The 21,487-nt window shown below is 47.8% G+C and overlaps 1 protein-coding gene across 5 annotated transcripts in view; it reads left to right on the top strand.

Annotated features, from left to right (window-relative positions):
- PITPNC1 (phosphatidylinositol transfer protein cytoplasmic 1) overlaps positions 1-21,487 on the top strand; it is a 259,205-nt gene that overhangs the window by 199,650 nt on the left and 38,068 nt on the right. For 4 of the 5 annotated variants that reach the window (XM_030295114.2, XM_030295111.1, XM_030295113.1 and 1 more), the window contains exon 6: positions 9,382-9,477. The exons of the other annotated variant lie outside the window; for it this stretch is intronic. In XM_030295114.2, the coding sequence (XP_030150974.1) occupies positions 9,382-9,477 (96 nt within the window). The remainder of the gene's footprint in view (positions 1-9,381; positions 9,478-21,487) is intronic. 5 annotated transcript variants of the gene reach the window in all.

Here is a 21,487-nt window from a genome sequence, read left to right as displayed (position 1 = left end):
ATATGCATTCACACAAAAGCCTGTCCACAAATGCTTTCAGCAGCTCCGTTCATAATTGCCCCAGGCTAGAAACAGGAGGATTGATCAACAAATTGTTGTGCGTCCACACGATGGAATACTGCTTAGCGACAAAAAGGAATGATTTGTGCCACAACTTTGATTTGCGCCACAACTGGATGAATCTCAAAGGCATTATACTGAGTGAAAGGAGCCAGTTTCAAAGGGTTAAAATCTATAGGATTCCGTTTGTATAACATTCTTAAAAAGAAAAAAAAAAAAACTGAAGGGATGGAGAACACATCAGCGGTTGCCAGGGGTTGAGGCCTGGGGAGGGTGTGACTATAAATTAGTTTTTTGGGCTGCTCAAACTGTTCTGTATCTTAATTGTAGTGGTGGTTCCAGGAACACATCCACGTGTTAAAATTGATAGGACTGTACGGCCCCCAAAAAAACATTTTTAAAAGGTTGTTTCAGGGGCAGGGAGTCTAACATGAAAAAACAAGGATCAACATATCTTGCTGAGATATTGAGTTGTCATTTATTTTTTGTGAATGATGAAATGGCACTGGATTTTGTATAAAGTTAGTTTTTCAAAATTGTGTCTGTCCCGTGCTAGAAAGACTGGGGGATTAAGATATGGATAACATCTTATGGGTGGTTGCTAATTTCTTCTTTGTACTTGATTCTTCTTCTAACTAAAAACATCTACTTCCTGAGACTTTTTTTTTTTTTAAGAAAAAAAAAAAAAAACACAACTCTGGAGGGGTGTGGTGTGCCTTCTGTGCTAGTTCAACCATGAAGGGGCCAGACTGAGCGATCTGGGAGTCGTACCCATTGTTTCTGTGTGCCCAAACTGGGAATGACCATTGCATTGAACTTTCTCCAGGCACCTATCTTGGAAGCCTTTTTGGCAGAGAGATCTGTTTAGGAGTTTAATTAATTTGAACTAATATAGAGAAACATATTCAGTAACTCATGTAGGAAACAGGCAAGCCCCTGTTGCTGGCACCACGAATGCCCCACTTTTTTGAATCGGCTCCCTCAAGATGGCTCACCATGTGGCGTTCTTTTCTACCCCTGCTTCCTGGCCTCCCAAGGACCCCCACTCGCATCCTTATTCCTCTCCAAGGTGGGAGTGGTCCTCCCTCTGTTAGAAACTCTACAGCCCTCTTGGGAGCCCTGGCCTTACCCAAGTGCTTGCCAGCTTCCCTTGGCTACTGTCCAGGGACCTGTAGATAACATGCAGAATACCCACAGATGATGCTGAGGGAAGCCACTTGTCCACCACCCATCTTCGGCTCTGATCTAAGCTGTCTCCCACCACCCAGAGCTTTATTTGTCCCTGCCCCATCCTCCCCTAACTCAGCGGCCCCTCCCCAGTTCTAAGACACTATAGGGTTGCTGGGTCATGACAATATTTTCCCCAGTTTACCAGCAAAGAGAAGAGTCCCTCTGAGAGACCCTTCGTCCGATTGTCTACGTAAAGCCCTTTAAAACTCAAACCCAATACACTCGAAGGTAAGTGAGCTGGCAATTCAAGGAGAGAGGGCAGTGTAAAGAAAAGAAAATGGCGCAACTAGAAAGGTCTGCTGAGATTCACAGAGGCGTTCTTTGGAGCTCCCCTGCCCCATCCCTCACCCCTCTCCACCCCTCCTGCAGCTCTGCACACATCATTACCACCTCATTGAAGACAGAATTTTCTCAGACACTTGTGGGTGGAAACCTTTGCCTTCAGTTTGCTTTGCTACTCCCGCTGGCTTTGGGAAAACAGTTTTCCATTCTGTGCTGAAAAGCCTAATGATATTGTCCACCAGGGAACATTCTCTGGGGAAGCACTGAAGTTTACCCAGTAGCTAAGACAAACTGGCCTAACCCTGATAGATGAGTTTCCTTTACTCAGCCGTAATACCCCCTAAACCCAATGGCCAGTGGAGCATTTGATGAGAATTAAGTCAATGCAATTCACTTCCCATGCTATTACCATATGGGGCTCCAATTTGGCTCCAAAACTAGGGTCAGTTCAGAAGTGAGTCTGGGGTGATCACTTACCCCAACACCCCCAGCACTGGTAGACAGTTCTCTGAGGCCCCCTAGACAGAAACTCCAGCAGCCATAAGTTATATCCCAGCCTCAGGTGTCTCTGGACCACACTGTGCAGGCACATGGAGGGGCTCCTTTCCATGCCACACCAAAATGGCCAATCTTTTGAATCATCCTTGCTGGTTAAATAATGATCCTGAGCCCAGGCTACTATGGGCCATTGCTGAGTTTCCTCCTTGCTGAATTTGGACTGGAATACTCTTGTCTGAAGCATACCTTTTAGTACTCAGTACTTTAGTAACATATAGATTATATTTTATATGGTGGTGTTGGTTCAGTCATGCATTCAATCTAGTCTTCTCTCCAAAATCACAAGCCCCCTTGAGAGTGGACACATTCTAAAAGTCATAGTGTTGAACACATAGTAGGTGCTTCATAAATATTTGCTAATTGGGGCGCCTGGATGGCTCAGTTGGTTAAGTGTCCGACTCTTGATTTTGGCTCAGGTCATGAACTCGTGGTTTGTGAGATGGAGACCCACATCAGGCTCTGTGCTGACAGCATGGAGACTGCTTGGGATTCTCTGTCTGCTTCTCTTTCTGCCCCTGCCCAATTGTGGTTGGTCTCTCTCCCTCTCTCTCAGAACTAACTAACTAACTAACTAAATAAATAAATAAATAAAGTAAAATAAAATACTGATTTTTTAATTGCTGTGCATCTAGTTTCTTCTTTTCAGAGCACCATTTTTAAGTAATTGCACCGTTAGAACAAATTAACAGTTACCCAACTCTGTATTCCAGGTGGGGGAGTGGAAGGGGACGCAGTGCTTTTAAAAGACCAAAGAAGACCAAGCTTTTTTTATCTCTATCTGAATGGCAGTTGGAAAATAAGTTGGGTTGGATCACAGAGTATACATATTAATGAAACAGTCACCATTGAATTGTGTAGGTGTGAAAATGTTCTTGGTGAGAATACCAGTAAAGATGGGGTAACGAAATGACGGTTTGCCTTGTCAATAACTTGGACTATGTTTTATCCCAGCCATAATTGCATTTTAGGCTCTGTCTACTGGGTGTACCGATGACAGATAACAATCAATAAACCATGAATCAGACTCTAGCCCCATATGCCTAATGTGTTAACCCATGGACCATCATTGCCTGCCCTCCACCAAACCAATGGCCATCTTGCAAATCGAGAGCATTAAAATGAAAGGATTGTTAAAACAGTAATTCTGCCTCCAAGGCTCCTTCTTGTTGAACCTGTTCTTTGTTGGTATGTCTTCCGTCAGTTGCTTCTCCAGAGACCTCCCAAGTGCAGCAAAATGACGTTAGAGAACAGTGGCTCAGCTGGGATTCTTTTCCCTTTAATCATATGTGAAGCATAAAGCAAGATGACTGGTGAATTTTTCTCAAAATCCCTACAAATCACCCACCTCTACCTTGGACTGATAGCTTCAGCTGATGGCAGGAAGATAAAATACACACAGCTACTAAGCTTGGATCTTTTTTTTCCTCTTCAGTTAAAAAAAAAATCATAGACTTTATTTTTTTAGAGCAGTTTTAGGTTTACAGAAAAATTGTGCGGCAAGTACAGATAGTTCCAATCTAAACTTGGATCTTAGGGGCACCTGGCTGGTTCAACCAGTAGAGCATGCAACTCTTGATCTCGTGATTGTGAGTTTAAGCCCCAAGTTGGGCAGAGAGCCTACTTTATAAATAAGTAAATAAACAAACAAACAAACTTGGATCTTAAACCACAAAAGTTACCATTATAGAGAAAAGGGATGCAGAATCTGTGACTCCCAGGTTTGTGGATTTCTGAAAAGCCACTGTACCCAGTGCTGTCCCTCACTGGACTGTAACAAGAGAGATTCCAAATCTAGAAAGACATCCCTCCCTGTTCGAGGAAGAAATCTAGTGCATTGTTAAAATGCATTTCATATTTGTCAGTGTACCTTTCCCTTCTGTGTTAGGACCACATGACTCCTATTAAATAGGGGGCATTTCAGGGCAGCTGGCTGGCTCAGTCAGAGCATGCAACGCTTGACCTCAGGTTTGTGAGTTCGAGCCCCATGTTGAGTGTAGAGATTACTTAAAAATAAAATCTTAAAAAAAAAACGGGGTGTCTGCCCTTCTCTGTCCCACCCACCTCCATGTATCTATACTCTCCTGGGGAAATGATTTTTTTTTTTTAACGTTTATTTATTTTTGGGACAGAGAGAGACAGAGCATGAACGGGGGAGGGGCAGAGAGAGAGGGAGACACAGAATCGGAAACAGGCTCCAGGCTCCGAGCCATCAGCCCAGAGCCCGACGCGGGGCTCGAACTCACGGACCGCGAGATCGTGACCTGGCTGAAGTCGGACGCTTAACCGACTGCGCCACCCAGGCGCCCCATCATTTAAGATTCTTAAGATAAATTCTCAAAGCTTCAGCTTACTAGGTCAAAGTATATTAAGATTTTAAAGATGTTTCATACTTAATGTTCCTAATACTTTACAACAAAGGGGAAATTACTCCCTTTTTGTTTGGAATCTATATGATAATATTTACTCAGGAGATCTGCCTTCTCATTGTCGTAGTGCTCAGTTCCAATCAAAAAGAGTTTGTTTATTGAGCGCTCATTGCCTAGTGGGTGGGTGGGAGAAGGTCGGGAGAGTCAACCGGATTGGCACTGATATCCACTGCAGATGATCTGTGGGCGGGCGTGTCTCTGGTAATTAACCAAAGATGGGAACATTATTCTTGGGGATGTAGGGAAAGTACCACAATTAACTCCCTAACCCAGCTCCCATCTCAGAAGGGAACAACTTCTCCCCAAGAAGCTCCCAAGACCATCAAGGTGCACGGCACCTGTGTTAGGTGCGGGCCTGACGGAGCCGTGACTTGATGTATCAACAAGATGCATCTCATCATAAAACTATCTCAGCAGATCTCGTATTCCCGCTGAGAGAGCCAATGGTTTGACCAGAATTTTGGCAGCTACTTCTGCTGCTGGGGAAACCCAAATGAATAGTAGTTACTCATGGTGTTTTCCTCTGGGGCCTGACTAAGCCTCTGTAACAGTGGTGGCTTAGTTCTGGATTGTGCCCTGAAACTGAGCATGAAGATCCGACCGTTTCACACCCCACCCCCCATGTGGCCTCTGATTACACTCCGTCGTCGTGATCCCCGGCTCTGTTCCATTTCTCCGCCTCAGCGCCCCTGTGGACGACCCAAGGCAGCTGGCTGTGAAGGGGCAGAGAAGGAATGGGCCAAAGAGCAAGATGCAACACGACCCAGAGGTCACTCGACATCACAGACGTTTTAACTGGAAAGAATCTCAGTGGTCCTCTGGATCTCTTGGTCTCAACCTCACTGGGGCCGCAGATCTCTGTAGTGATCAGATGAGAGTGCTTGAACGCTTGCTCCAGAAAAACGCACCTCGCCACATTTGGGGTACGATCCCAGGATGTTTCACAGCTTCCTGGTACCCATCCGTTTGACGAAGGCTTTTATTTTCAGGTGAGGCTACAGAGACCCCAAGGAGGTACAAGGTCTTGCCCAAGGTTACACAGAGGAGATCACTGAAGTCCAGCTCAGCTCACCTGAGGCCCAATCTAAGACCTGTCGGCAACTACTGTGAAGTTCCCACTGGACATTGAGCCCTCTGTTGAGAATTACGGAAAGTTAGGGTGCTTCCGACCAAGGCAGTAGAACTCCTGCTCACGAAAGGAAACTAAGATCAATTAGTAAGCGATATTCCTGCCGTAGATTCCTCTTTGGGAAGTAAAAGCTAATGCCATCCATTAAGTCGGCGGGCACTGATTGAGCGCCTAAGAGCATCTCCCCAAATCTCTAATCATTGGGAGGTTAATTATTTATTGAAAATTAGAACTCTTTGTAACCTCGGGCCTGAAGACAGGTTTCAGTCTCAAGCCTCAAGTGATTTCTGTGGCTGTGTTCGAGCGGGTGGGAACCCCACCCTGGAACAATTACTGTGATGGTGCTCCGTATTTCCAATGTAAATTAAGTGTCAAGGTAGTGAAGGCCGAGTAGATTCTGCAGCAATCTCTGCTATTCAACAAACCAGAAAAGTTCCCAGCCTGAGGGGAGTTCCCAAACTCAGTTGCTCACGACACACATTTTGTCAGTAGTGAGAGGGGAAGCAGTTTCCAGTTTCATCTTTCTGGGAAGAAGCAGGAAACACTTTTGACTGACATTTATCTTCCCGCTTGGGTGCCGAAGGGCAGCTTTTTATCCCTGGAGGGGTCTGGTTGTGAAGGCTGGAGGCTCGCCCTGAATCTGAGGTTCTCTGCCAGCTCTTGTGTGACCTCAGGCAAAGCTCTTTGCTTCCTTGAGCCTTGGTTTTCTCATCTGAAAAATGAGAATTTTCTCATCTCAGTTCTCTCTCTCAGTGTCCTGATAATGTAGTTTTTTGTTGTTTGGTTGGTTGGTTTTTAATATTTATTTTTGAGAGAGAGAGAGAGAGAGAGAGAGCACGAGTGGGGGAGAGGCAGAGAGAGAAGGAGACACAGAATCCGAAGCAGGCACCAGGCTCCGAGGGGTCAGCCCAGAGCCCTACGCCGGGATCGAACTCACAAGCCGTGAGATCATGACCCGAGCCAAAGTCGGACGCTTAACCGACTGAGCCACCCAGGAATCCCTGATAATATAATTGCTAACATAAATGGCTTCTCCCCCTGGCTTTATAGTCTATTTTTTTCATTGTAGCAAATACTTTATTCTGCCTTGCATCTTACGAAATAGCTTCCTAATCGGTCTTAGTAAATGGTAACTCTGTAAGGGCAGGAACTCAGCCCTCCTTGTCTTTGTAGCCCGCAGAGCTGAGGGCAGCAATTTATAGACACAGTGTGTCAGTAGGGCTCAATCAGGAGGCACACGGTAATTTGAATAGAGGGAGTGTAATATAAGGAACTGTTAAACTTTGATAGGTGGAACTATAAAGATGTAAAGGGAACCCCAAAGGGTACCCAAGGCTGAGGGAGAATACGGAAGGAAGAACAGACTCGGAAGAGGTCCTTCTCCGTGGCTGTGGGGCTCAGCCTTTACCGGAGAGGCTGTGGTCATGACCCACTGAATGGTGCAGTTTGCAGGTTTTCCTGGACCAGGGCCGGTCCACGGTCGCTGGGCACTGGGAAACAGCCCGCTGGGCACTGGTCAGATGACACTGTTGGGCAGGTGTGTAGAGGCGAGTGCCACAGCCAGTGCAAACCCTGGAACGCACGGTCCTACATGCAGAGGGCCAAGGTGAAGGCCAGGGCCGCAAGGTCACCAGGCAACCATGCGCTCCCGGCGTGCAATTGAGACAGAACGCCACTGAGTGTCCCCACTGACGGACTCTGCAGCAGGAGAAGATCCAACACCAGGAAGAGAAGCCCCCTTCCTCCTGCCACGTCCCTCCAGTAAATGACGGAATGTCATAACTGCTATAAAGAAGACGTGCTTCTAGGGTCCAGTGCGTTGTCTCAGAGCAGAAACTAATGGGTTAATTCGCAGCTGAGGGGCAATAATGTGATAACTGGTATAATAGGTGATCAAAAATGTTTGGATTAAATTAGGAAAAGCCACACAATCTGTCAGTAACTCCCTTAACCCCTGTTTATTTCCCCTTCCTTCAGTCCCATAAATTTTACCACCAATAAATGTCAAACCTCTCTAACTTCTTTTGTAATTTACTCTCTAGAAGCTCATTTCCCTCTGGGGTATTCCATTTTGTTTTGTTTTCTTCATGAGGCACATGTCTTTCTTCTCTTGGCACATACTTAAAAGAGACTCCGGTAAAGAGAGGGGGTGGGGGAGGAGAGAGAGGAAGAGAGGGGGAGGGAAGGAGACCCATGAAAACAACCTGACACCCAGTATTTCATTTATTTGTTTCTTCACTCAAACTTGAACTTGTTTCCATACAATCTCTTTCGTTTCAAAGCCATCCACCTGTCCTTCCTGAACACTCTCGAGTGTCCCCAGGCACTTGACCTCAAGTGGCAGCGGAAGGAGCCAGAGCTGATCCGAGAACCGGTCCTTCTCTCCCTTTAAGGAAGAGGCGGTGGCCACCTCAGGTCAGACTGGACAGTCAGTCTCCTTGGACAAATCCGAAATGTCCAGTCCCCGACCATTTTAGAAGACAATAGACAACAGAGCAAACATCAGACTTGGAGGATACATACCAGCACAGATATTATTGGAAAGCATTTGGAAAAGACTAATAGTTTAAGTCACGAATCAACCAAGGAGAGTGTAGCATGGAAAGGGTCCTGCAGAGGCTGTCCTGTGGGAGATCATGTTATTAATAGGCACCAATTTGTGTCACATGTCAAGTCAGTGTTCTTAGGCACACTCTTCTGCCAAAATATTTCATTGTCTTCTGAAGAATCAGATTTAATCAGCGGGCACAGTTGATTTCCCTGGCAGGAATTAGCCAAACAGTGAGGTGGGGATACAGCTAAAGCTAAAATGTCTTCCAAGGATGAAGTGGTTTTGCAAACTTAGTCTGTCTACCAGCCTTCAGCAGGGCTGGGAAGAGCAACGCTTTAGGCTAGAAAAAATGAGAAGGGAGAAAAGTAGAAGAACTTCATCGTTCCACCAGAATTTATATCCAGATGTGTAGCTGTCTTACGTATTTCATTGCAAGTGATGGACATTCTGGGCCATTGGAACCTAAAGCAGGCGATCAGGGAACCTCTCGCCGTTTCTCCGCAAGCTCTCCCTTCTTACTCCTACGTGTCCCAAAGAAATCGTGTTCTTAAATAAACAAAAGTAATACGTGGGTTTATTCCTGGGTGATGAGATTGTGGACAATCTCTATTTTCTTCTTTTGGTTTATCTGTTTTTGTTTTTGTTTTTTTTTCTGCCATGGGCATGTGTTGTTTGTGAAGGTAAACATATATAACATTTTTCGTGAAAATGAAACAAAACAAAACACCTTTGTCTTCCCTAAATCTTGGGCTCTGTTGCCACTCGTGGTCTTCTATCTAGCCAGACCCTTTGTAGCCTCTTCACGCCCCCTGTTCAGATTCACTGCCAAAAAAAACTCAGCAGTCTTCATTTTTGGAAGAGATTTATTTCTTCACTCTTGGACTTCTAAAAACAGACCACTTTTTCTTCTACTCCTCGCCAGGCGGTGATTGATGCTACACCTGCCTCTGATGTGACAAAATGTAAGCGACGAATAAAAAGCCTTTCATGAGTCTTGCACATGCCAAGGCCGGCAGAAAGCCCCAGCCAGGAGCACTGAACCATGTGAAGATACTCCGTGGGGTGTTATTCTGCCTCGGGCACAGTCACGCCAACCATAGGCGCCCGGAGATACTAACTTTTGATATGTTGCTCTGCCCTTTCAGATTTTTGACAATGAGGCCAAAGACCTAGAGAGAGAAGTTTGCTTTATTGATATTGCCTGCGATGAAATTCCGGAACGTTACTACAAAGAATCTGAGGTAAGCAGTAAATGTGGGATGATATATAGAAGAGATTCATTCATTCGTTCATTCATTCGTTCAACAGATAGTTATTAAGTAAGTCCTCAACCGGGAGACTTTCATCCATCTCTGTGTTGATTCAATTTGGTCTCACATCTTGCTGGATTATTTGATACGAGTCTCAAAATTAAGTTCCTACTCCTCAGGGCCCTGGCCGCCACTCCATTTCAGTTTAGTTTTCCTGTCTCCCCAGCTCTGCCATCGTTCCAGGTAGCAAAATATCCCTTAGGCCAAACCATCCAACATACTGGCCTCCAAAAAAAACAGCAGTCACCTGTGACTTCCTGTTTTGCCAGGCCCTGCACAACCCGTCTCCCCATCTGCATGCTCTGTGACGGCAGGGGCTGGGTTTTATTTGTATCTTTGGGGTGTGACACAAAGAAAATGCTCTCTCCATCCTCTGAGCGAATACTGAAACTGGAAACAGCTCATCTTAACACAGAACTTTTCTCTCAAAACAGGAAGTGCCTTCGTGAGGGCTTCTCTTTTTTTCCATTCTTGATGGAGAGTAAATCTAAGAGCGTGTCTTTTTCTACAGCTTCCCCCCTACTAGAATCCATCGTGTGCCTCAGTCCATCCAACCTTGTGATTTTACTGTTGGTGCGAGTTGCCATTTATATCCCGTTCGTATTTTATTAATGGCTGCTGGCGGAACTTGGGTGACCCCCCCCTTGTAAATAACATCCCAGCCCTGCGCTGACAGCAGATGCAGGGCTATTTCTGTTGTTTAGCAACAGGCAGCCAATCACAGTATGTTTGGACTCAGGGCCCCAGACTCGTCCTTGAGCCGTAACACATGGACCTTGAGACTCTTTCCTCAGATTCATTAAGGCTGATTTAAGACTAATAAATAAACCCGTTAAAAATGAATTCCACTGTTCTACCGACTGGGCTCCCAGTATGGTTTTGGATTTTTTTTTTTTTTTTTTTTTTGCCTCCACATTTTGGGATCTTAACCTGCCCTTAGCAAATGCTTAGCTGATTGATTGCGGGCGTGAGAGCTCTAGGGCTGATGTCTCTTCTTCAAACGATGGGGAGAGGCTGATGTGACTTACTCTCGGTTGGCCTCCAAGGCTGAGCTTTGTAGCGTCATCCACTGACACCAACACTGTGCAGCCAACCACCCTCATGAATTTTCAGAAAAACAGAGTGAAATGCGCTCTGCGTGACTGGGCCTGCGGAGGAGGAGGAGGAGGAGAAACGCGGCCTCTCCTTGTCTCATCATACGGAGGATGTTCTACGGTTTCATATCAAGTCCCCCAGTACGTACGGGGCTTCGGGGACGCATTAGAGCGCCACGCAGCACAGCGGGGGAAGCTGTGTCCCGTCACTTCCGTGGCTCCTTCGGCCCGGGTGGGGGGCTGCCGTCTCCCTCTTTGCGAGCTCAGGCCTTCCAGGAAGGCAGAAGACTGAATTAATTTCAGCTCTGCCTCTTAGATTGCTTTGATGTGATCCTGCCTGGGACTCACGGGGATCCCTCTTGATTTGGTGGAAAGTCTTAGGATAAATATGGAAAATGCTAATGACGAAATCAACAAGTCTCATTGCCAGTCAGCGGGTACCCGATTCATCTCCTTGTGCTTTGCGCTCTCAAGAACCGTCCCTGGAAAGCTTCTTTTCATTTACACAGCCATTCAAGGAGCTTTTTTCTTCATTCTCCACGTCATTCATTTCTCTTGGTCACAAAGTATTCTTTTCTGGACGCGGTTGGCCAGGGAAGCGAGAGGTGAATAGTCATTCATCCAATCAATGTTTACCGAGCACTCACTGAGCGTCACATAGCAATATTAAGATGGTGACATGGCAGCGAGCAGAAGAGACGCTGAGAGTCCCTTCCCTCAGGACACGTCCAATCTGGCAGGGGAGCCAACAATAGAGAATCACTTGAGTACAGAAGGCGTTAAAAGTCACAAGTGCTATAAAGAAGCATGCCGGGAGATACCATGATGGGCAAACTGAATTTGAGAGGATGAGAGCAGGAAAGATGTTGTGGAAGAAATGACATACTGAGATCTGCATAATGAAGAGAGCTGGGGGAGAAGGTAAGAGGAGAAGATAACAGCATGTGTGGAGGTCCTGAGGTGACACACGTGAGGGAGCGAAAGAAGACCAACATGGCAGCAGCAGGAACAAAAGGGTGAATGGCACAAAGAAGACTGGAAAGGAGGATGGGGCCATGTTAAGACACGTAGATTTTCTTCAAGTGCAACGGAATGCCTTTGCAGAAATTAAAGCCGAGCATCGTGTGATCTGATCTGTGCTTTTAAAAGATTGCTCTGGGGGCCCCTGGGCGGCTCAGTCAGTCAAGCATCAGACTCTTCATTTCAGTTCAGGTCATGATCTCGTGGTTCGTGAGATTGAGCTGGGCGCTGACAGCGTGGAGACTCCTTGGGATTTTCTCCCTCCCTCTCTCTCTCTGCCCCTCCCCTGCTCGTGTGTGCTGTCTCAAAAGTAAATAAACATTTTAAAAAATTATGAAAGATGTCTCGGGATGGAAAATGGACTGGAGAGGAGCACAGCAGAAGGCAGGAAACCACTGAGGCCATTGGAGTCATCTGCATTATTGGTTTTTCACCTTATGTGCTGGTTTGAACTAGTGTGGTTGGAAACAGATGGTTTTGGGGGCGATTTTGAAGATAGAATTGGGCCGGGATTGGTCATGCACTGGATGTGAAGATGAGAGAAAAGCAGGTGTCAGGATGACCTTAAGGTTTAATGGATCGGACAACAAGTTGACAGGGTTGAAGAGTGGATTTCTGAGAAAGATAGATGGATTTTGCGATGCCAACGAGACATCCAAAGCACAGAGAAATGAGTCTAGAGCGTAGACTAGAGAAATCCGGGCCGGTGACAGATGCGGGAATATTTGGAAAATCCTGGGGATGAATGAGAGGGAGAAAGCATAAAGTATAAGCAGGAAATGAGTTTGAGTACCAGCATTGAGGGAGGGGGCTGCATGTGGAGATCAGGAGGAAGACGGCGAGGCCCCAGGAATCTAAAGAACCGGGCAGAAAGTTGGAAGGAAGACACGGAGAGTGCACGAAGGAATAGAAGTTTCAGGAGGAAGCGAGTGACCTGTTGCACTGAGCGCTGCTGGGAGGTCCGGTAAGATAAGAATGGAATACTGTCCCATAGAGCGGTGGCTGTCAGCTGGGGGAGTTCACCCCACAAGGACGCTTCCAGTATCTGGAGACATTTTTGATTGTCCCAACTTGGGGACGCTACCAGCAGCTGATGGGTGGAGGACAAAGATGCTGCTAAAGTTACCATAATGGACAGGACAGTGCCCCCTGCCCCCAACAGGGAATTACCTGGCCCCAAATGTCCCTCGTGCCGAGGCTAGTGACACCCTAGGGAAACCCTGCCCTAGAGGAAATGGTCACTGGAGATGAACGGAACTTGGGATCCAGCTCTCCCACCCTGCCACTCTGGCTCCCACGCAGAGCCAGCCCTGCCTGTCCCGGAGTCTCAGGATTTCTTAGCAGCTGTGGAAGAAAGGGGCTCCAGAGCGCTCAGCCCTGCACGCTTTCCACCAGGTACCCCTTCCCAGAGGATCCCTGGCCTACACTGCAGGTGGAATTCTTCCTCACTTGCCCTAGCAGTTAGACCACCAAGGAAGAGGCGTAATCGGGAGCCCCCAACAAAATCTTAGGGAAAGTATGCTCCGTGGGACTCCCTCGTGACGCCAACCCCACATCATTCCGCTTCCAGACTCCAGACCGCATAGGAGCCCACCTGAAGGGAGAGAAGGGAGTGTCCTAGGCTCATTTGGTTGTGTGTCATCAGCCAGGGGCTGGGAACAAGGGAAGGAGCCAATTCAGAAGGCAAACCACTTCCAAATAAGTTTCCACTGGGCACCCTAAAGAATTCACATCCTCCTCCCCACCACAAGAGCTTTCTTCTAAAATGACTGGCCTTGTCATTCTCTGCTTCAGACCCCCTCACTGGCTGGGAGGAAGCCCCGTGCCTTAGCAGGGCCCTCCGCCCTCTCCACTCCCCGGTCCTCCCCACCTCTGCGCCACTCAGCTGGCGAACTTCTCCACTGGGGCCTTTCCTGGGCACCCCACCCCACCCGAGAAAACAAGAGCCGTCTTCTCCCATCACCGTACCTGCCCAGCTAGTCCACGGCCAGCACGTGGCAGACGCTTACGAGACGGTTGTTGAATGAATAAGTGAAAGCCGGGGCAGCCGAATTGGCTGTGTCAGCATCATAAATAGCATGTTTTCCACGGAGAAAGCTCAGGCGCTCGTGGGCTGACTCTGTTCTGCGATTTTTGATGCTTATGCCTTCGGACCAGGGCTATGTGGGTCACCCGTCTCCTCCCAGCTCCGGTCACACGCACCACTGTCCAGGCCGAGGCAGCGGCCTGAAGCATTTGCTTTCCTCCTCCCGTTTCTCCCTGGAAACCTCCGAGCCACACGAGAGGCGAGAGTGCCTCTCTTCGTTAAGGTGACTGGAGCTGGGAATTTTCCACTGGGTGCCCTCCGCCTGGCGGAGCCTTGTGCCACCACTCACCAGAGATTGAGAAGGACACTCTGGAGATTCGGATCAGGTGACAACACGGTGCTCTCCTTATTCTCGTTTTGCAGTGCTGCTGTCTCCTCGCCACACCAAGGGCCTGAGCTTCAACCCCCAAGAGCCTCTTAGCCTCAGGTTTTGTTCTCATGACCATTGCAAGACTCTGCAAACAAAACAAAACAAAACAAAACAAAACAAAACAGCGTGATTTCCCAGAAACAGGGAGCACCTCCATTCACCTCGGCACAGCCCCACCAAGGCCCCGCCCCCATCAATCGTAAAGCTCTTTGCATCAAGTCACATTAGCACCCCCCAAAGCAGGAGAGGGGAAGTGAAGCCAAAATCCGAACAGGTTGTGCTTGTCAGGCACTTGATACGTGGGTTCTTTCCTCTGCCAAGATTTCCATCCCAACCCTCTCATGCTCTGCCAAGGCTTCAAGGTGAAGATCCCAGCCCAGGAATGAGGAACTCCGTACAATATGTCAAAAGCGTGCCTGCGGAGGACACAGGCAGGGAGCCCGGGCCTGCAAAGCTGAGTTGGCAGTTTGGGGGCGCAGGAACACATCTCAACACCCAGCCTACGGGACTGGTCCGGCCCGGCCAATTCCCAGAGTCAAGCTTAGAGAGCTCTAACTCGGAGGCCGTTGGTGTTGACTTAAGGTAGAGTCCGAGCTCAGTGTCCTTGATTGACCAGAGACGGTGATGTCTGTGTTGGCCTCCCAGGTGCTGCCCCCCCACAGCTGTCCACCAGGGACACAAATGTTGGGGGGGGTGGCATACGGGCATATGCTTCTAAATGTTCAGATGTGCCTTGCGTAGAAAGGAGCAGGGAACGTAATTACCTGCTGGAGCTAAGTTTATACATAGAGGACTTTTTTGTGCTTTGTTTTTACTTGTTGTTTTTAATCTTCATTGATTTATGTAAAGCAAAGAGGAGAGCCTCTAGACCATTGTCTCACACAGAGGGGCAATTTTTCCTGTCAGGGGACATCTGCCACTGTCTGGAGATATTTTTGATTGTCACCACTTGCGGAGGGTAGGGTCCTTATGGCGTCTAGTGGGTGGAAAGGCCGGATACGCTGCTTAACGTCCTACAAATGCACAGGACGTCCCCAAACACCGGGAGTGGCTAAGTCGAGAAACCGTGTTGTAGATCAATCCAAAGAAAGGAAATTTAATAAAAGCAGTAGTAGCAAGACTCTTCCTTCCTTCCTTCCTTCCTTCCTTCCTTCCTTCCTTCCTTCCTTCCTTCCTTCCTTCCTTTCTCTCTTTCTTTAAGTAGGCTCCACACCCAGCATAGAGCCCAACACAGAGCTTGAATTCATGACCCTGAGATCAAGACCTGAGCTGAGATCAAGAGTCAGACACCTAGGGTCGCCTGGGTGGCTCAATTGGTTAAGCGTCCGACTTCAGCTCAGATCATGATCTCACAGTTCATGGGTTCGTTGGGCTCTGTGCTGACAGCTCGGAGCCTGGAGCCTGCTTCAGATCCTGTGTCTCCCTCTCTCTCTCTCTCTCTCTCTCTCTCTCTCTCTCTGTCTGCCCCTTCCCCACTCATGCTCTGTCTCTCCCTCTCAAAAGTAAATAAACATTAAAAAAAAAAAAGAGTTAGAAACTTAAACTTAACCAGCTGAGCCACCCAGGTGCTCCTAGTAGCAAGACTCCTTAGTGAATTTTTTTAGTTTGCATTCACTAAGGGCCTACTGTGTGCCAGGCTCTGTGCTGGGCACTGAGGTTACAGAGGCCATGATTGTGTCTAGTCTCTGCCTTTGAACTTGATCTTTTTTTTTTAAATGACAGAAATTCCGGGGCGCCTGGGTGGCTCAGTCAGTTGAGCGTCTGACTTTGGCTCAGGTCGTGATCTCACAATTCATGAGTTCCAGGCTCATTTTGGGTTCTTTGCTGACAGCTCGGAGCCTGGAGCCCACTTTAGAGCCTGTGACTCCCTCTCTCTCTGCCCATCCCCTGCTAATGCTCTGTCTGTGTCTCTCAAAAAATAAATAAACGTTAAAAATATTTTTTTAATAAAAAATAAAAAAATTTTTTTTAATGACAGAAATTCCTCTTTCCCTTTATTTACAGGGATGTAAAAGAAGTCCCCATCTTACCAGTGATAAAGAGAGCATAATAATTAAAAAAAAATTTTTTTTTTAATTTTGAGAGAGAGAGAGCACGAGCAGAGGACGAGCAGAGAGAGAGGAGAGAGCAAGAATCTGGGGCGGGAGCCAGTGGAGAGCCTGATGGGGGCTCGAAACCGCAAATCGTGAGATCATGACCTAAGCTGAAGTCGGACACTTAACTGACTAAGCCACCCAGGTGCCGCTAGAGCATAATAGTTTTTTTTTTTTTAATTTTTTTTTTTTTAATTTTTTTCAACGTTTATTTATTTTTGGGACAGAGAGAGACAGAGCATGAACGGGGGAGGGGCAGAGAGAGAGGGAGACACAGAATCGGAAACAGGCTCCAGGCTCCGAGCCATCAGCCCAGAGCCTGACGCGGGGCTCGAACTCACGGACCGCGAGATCGTGACCTGGCTGAAGTCGGACGCTTAACCGACTGTGCCACCCAGGCGCCCCTATTTTTTTTTTTTAATTTTTAAAAAAATGTTTATTTATTTTTGAGAGAGACAGAGTGCGAGTGGGAAAGGGGCAGAGAGAGAGAGAGGGAGACACAGAATCCGAAGCAGGCTCCAGGCTCCGAGCTGTCAGCACAGAGCCCGACGCGGGGCTCAAACCCACGAACTACAAAATCATGACCTGAGCTGCAGTTGGACGCTTAACCGACTGAGCCACCCAGGCGCCCCTAGAGCATAATAATTTTAATGGAGAAATTTACAATGTTTGGAACTCGGGCGCTGGGAAGGGCTCATGTGAGTGATGCTGCCCAAAACCATGGACTCCTGAAGTGGTGTAATAGAATTAGGACAGTACCAGGGAGGTTTTAGCTAGAATTTGAGAGCATTCCCCTTGAGCTGGATGCCTAAGGGGACTCCTTTGAACTCAGTCTGTAAGCCCCTGGATTCTAGAATCTTCTTGGACCGGTAGCCCGTTCATTGGTCACACCGATCTAAACACCCGTTGAATTCTCTCTTAAGGGAAAAGAACAGAACAAAGAGAGAAACATCTAACTCTTCCAATAACCGCCCAGGGTGAGGATTAAATGCTGTTTGCTAAGTCCGACGGGCCGCGGAAAGGGAACCGAGAGACCAAATGAGTAAATATTGTCACGCTTCGCTCTACCCTTCCGTACAAAGTGCTTCGTCCGAACTGCTCGGCTCCCTCAGATTAAAATCTTCTCATTTTGGTCCTCATGTTGGCGATTTAGGGTGGTAAAAATTTTCACTTGTCTCCAAATGGCCAGGCTTAACACAGCTGCCTCACGCCGGGTACGTGACGTCATCTTTCCCCCCCTTTCCCTCCGTCTGTCTGTTTCTGAGAGTAACGCAACTGTTTTGTGATGGGTTCCAACTCACTGGGGCCAGGTGCTTCTGGGTAGTTGGACTGACCGTATCGTGGAGAGGAGGGGACACCCTCTGCCACCAAAGTGCTCCCTGGTGACCAGACGCTAACATCAGCTGCCGGGTCGCAGGACCCGGAGCCCTCCTCGGTGGCAGGGTCTCCATGAGGCCAATGCTTTAGAGAGGGAAGGACTTGGAGCGGGGGGTGGGGGGGAGGAGTTCTGGAAGCGGCCAGAGCAGCAGATGTAAAGGGAAAAAGTGGGACACCCTCACTTTTAAGAAGCCTGTAATCCAGGTATCACAACATAAAAGGCTAAGTAAGGAACAGCAGGAGGCCGCGGACCAGGAGGCTTCGCAGCTGAGGTTTACTCCCCTGAAACTCTGTTCCGTCATCACTACAGGATTTCAAGGAGGGGGCAGCTCTCTAAACAGAAGCGATCAAGACAGGCTTTAGAGGAATGGTGGCATCTGAGCGGGACCTTTCAAAAATGATGTTCTTTCCTCTTTGTTCACAAAGTAAGATGTGGTCCTTGTAAACGACAACGGCATCGACCACCACCAAAAGCAAAAAAACCGGCATAGGAATATATAACATCGAAAAGACAAATGTCCTGTGATGTCTCGTCCCAGAGATAGCTGTAGTTAAAGTCGGTGTTTCTGATGTGTATACTTAACCATAATGCATAAGTGACGTTATTTTATGAAAATAAGCCCACCCTGTGCAACGACACCACACTGTACCGCTTGCAACGTGTAGGTTTTCACGAACAATATAAGCTTGCCGCCTGTTTGTGGCAGCGCACGTGTCCCTAGCAGGTTTTGTAACAGCTGTATGACGTGCCAGTGTGTGGTTCCTCCGTTCTCGTGCCATTCGTCGTTTGCTGGACATTTGAGAGGGCTTTCCATTCTCTTGCAGGGATAGTACTGTAGGAAGCATCTCACGTGCTATCTTTTCCGTGTTGTTCTAATAAGGTTGCTGCAGATTATGGGGCACCTGGGTGGCTCGCTCAGTCAGTGGAGCGTCTGACTCTCGATTTCGGCTCAGGTCACCATCCCAGGGTCATGGGATCGAGCCCTGCATTGGGCTCTGCCCTAGGCATAGAGCCTGCTTAAGATTCTCTCTTTCCCTCTGCCCCTCTCTCCCACTTGCTTTCTCTCTCTCTCTCTCTCTCTCTTTCTCTCTCTCACTCTCAAATAAAAAAAATAGAAGGGTGCCTGGGTGGCTCAGTCAGGTAAGCGTCCCGACTTCAGCTCAGGTCATGATCTCATGGTTCGTGAGTTTGAGACCTACATCGGCCCAGAGCCTGGAGCCTGCTTCAGATTCTGTGTCTCCCTGTCTCTCTCTGCCCCTCCCCCGCTCAAGCTCTGTGTCTCTGTCTCTCGAAGATACATAAACATTAAAAAATCTTTTTAAAAATTACCTTCTGATCCACACGTGTGTGGGAGCAAACTGAATTTTGAAGATGAGTAAGGTTGAAGAGCAGTGTATTGAGGGCAGAGGCAGTAATAATCCCCGTGCCTCTTCAAGGGTCAGTGAATAACTGACTGAGTCAGAAGGGAAGAAGAGCCTTGAATGCCAAGCTAAGGAATTTGGATTTTATTCTGCAAGTAGCAGAGGGCCTTCAAAGCAGGGGTCACCAGCCACCATGCAGCGGGACTCCATTTGTGACCTCTCCTGAGAGTCTAACTCCTCCAGGGGATGGTGAGGCCGGGCTTCTGGATGCCAACGGGTTGGTGATTCTCCAACTCCACCAGCCTGTTTCGCTCCCTCCGCCATCCCTTCCACGAACAAGCGGGCTTCAGCCGTTTCAACAGCAATAATATTTTGTTAATGAACAGGAACTTTTAGAAGTGAAAAGGCGTTAAACAGCAGTCCAGCCCTCAGCAACCCTGGCTACCACATTTTTAGACCAATAATCAGGAGCTCCCTTCCCTAGGAACAAATAGGTAATCTCTTTGGGATCTCATTTCTTCCAAACAAAAGAAAGCTAGGTCACCAAGTCTTGACAAAGTACCGTACCTCGTGCTGATTCTTAAAAGCACCTCTGTTCTTTTGGCCTGATTATGCGGAACTAACTACTGCACTGTTTTAAGCAAAGCCAATTTTACTAGGAAAACAGTAGTGCCCAACTCCAGCCTCGAGAAAAGGTTTTCATTTTTTAATTTTTCAAAGGAAAAAAAAAAATTTTAACTGCTGCAGCAATTTGCACGAACGAGGTCCCCCAGAGCTCGGTGCTCAGAGGACCAAATCTTACCAATTGGATCAGGTAGTGAAAGGCCAGACCAAGTAGGTCAAACAAAATTGAGGCAAATGAATTCCCAAATAACAGTTCGGAACCAGAGATTCTAAGCTTCTGCAGGGAGTGGAGTTGCTGATTGTGGCATTGGATCACCGACTGAATAGAAAAAGTCCTTGGAGGGGCGCCTGGGTGGCGCAGTCGGTTAAGCGGCCGACTTCAGCCAGGTCACGATCTCGCGGTCCGTGAGTTCGAGCCCCGCGTCGGGCTCTGGGCTGATGGCTCGGAGCCTGGAGCCTGTTTCCGATTCTGTGTCTCCCTCTCTCTCTGCCCCTCCCCCGTTCATGCTCTGTCTCTCTCTGTCCCAAAAATAAATAAACGTTGAAAAAAAAAAAAAGAAAAGAAAAAGTCCTTGGGGCTCGGATGCCTGGGTGGCTCAGTCGGATAAGCCTCTGACTCTTGATCTCAGCTCAGGTCTTGATCTCAGGGCCTTGAGTTCAAGCCCCTCATTGGGCTCCAAGCTGGGCGTGAAGCCTACTTTATAAAAGAAAAAGTCCTTGGGAAATGGCTCCATGCCCCAAAAGGAAGGACTCATCCAAGCAAAACATCCGTAAAAGGAGAAACAATTAGGCTTGTTGTAGAGGGATCTATGCAAAAGATAACCTCTAGAGCCTACGGGTGGGGATTCCCACCCATTCTTTCCGTGTGAAAATGACTCAACCCCAAGGTAATAAGGGACCCTGGCTCCCAGTCGCCTCCCAAGTGATTACAGTCATTGTGCTGTGCTGCATGGCCTCCAATTACTGTACCTTCAAATGAGTGGATGGAGAGATTGCAGGATGGGATGGGATGATATGACGTGAAAGGCACGACACTAAAATGACTAGGACAGGGGCGCCTGGGTGGCTCAAGTTGAGCCTCCGACTTCAGCTCAGGTCATGATCTCGCGGTTCGTAAGTTCGAGCCCCGCGTCGGACTCTGTGCTGACAGCTCAGAGCCTGGAGCCTGCTTCGGATTCTGTGTCTCCCCTCTCTCTCTGCCGCTTCTGCACTCTCTCTCTCTCTCTCTCAAAAATAAGATAAACATAAACAAACAAAGAAAATGACTAGCATAGTCTCTGGTTCATAGTAAGCATTTAATAAATGTCCCCTCCCCCTGCTTGGGCTCCGGCATTGAGATCTACAGATGTGTTGCTGGGATGGTTCCTCAGTAGAAACCATGTGTCTTCGGAAAGCGGCTGCCGTGAATGGATGGTGCTCTGGGAGTTTGCATATTGCGTTTTACCTGTTGGCATGACTGCATGGAGAAGAGAAACAGAGGAGGGTTGGTTCCAATCCCTCTAGTTCTCAAGATCACAGAATCCTCTGTGGGTACAGCGAGCTCCTTCAGAAACTGCAGCCATTTTTTTATTGCTGAGACTTTTTAAAAACTATGTTGTTATTTCTTCTGCTGTTACTTCATCTGAATCCAGAGTGACGCGTGTCTCTGATACTTCACCTCTAGGAAACCTTAGCAGTTACGCTTACCGTCTGTCGTGCTAACTTCGAGCTGTCTGTGGCACCGGAGTCCAAGAGGGTGCCCAAGGCAGTTTGGGGCATTCTGTCACTGTCCGAAGTCCTTACCAGGCATATTTTAAAAGAATAACTTTTAAGACTTTAAAAGAAGAAAGAAGGAGCCAAAAGTGAATAGATGCAACCGAGCTTTTCAATTCTGTCCCATGGAGGGACCCCTGGGTGGCTCAGTCGGTTATGCATC

This window comes from Lynx canadensis, chromosome E1 (genome assembly GCF_007474595.2).
Source record: "Lynx canadensis isolate LIC74 chromosome E1, mLynCan4.pri.v2, whole genome shotgun sequence".
Lineage (NCBI taxonomy): Eukaryota > Metazoa > Chordata > Mammalia > Carnivora > Felidae > Lynx > Lynx canadensis.
This window is presented reverse-complemented; position numbering and strand designations above follow the sequence as displayed.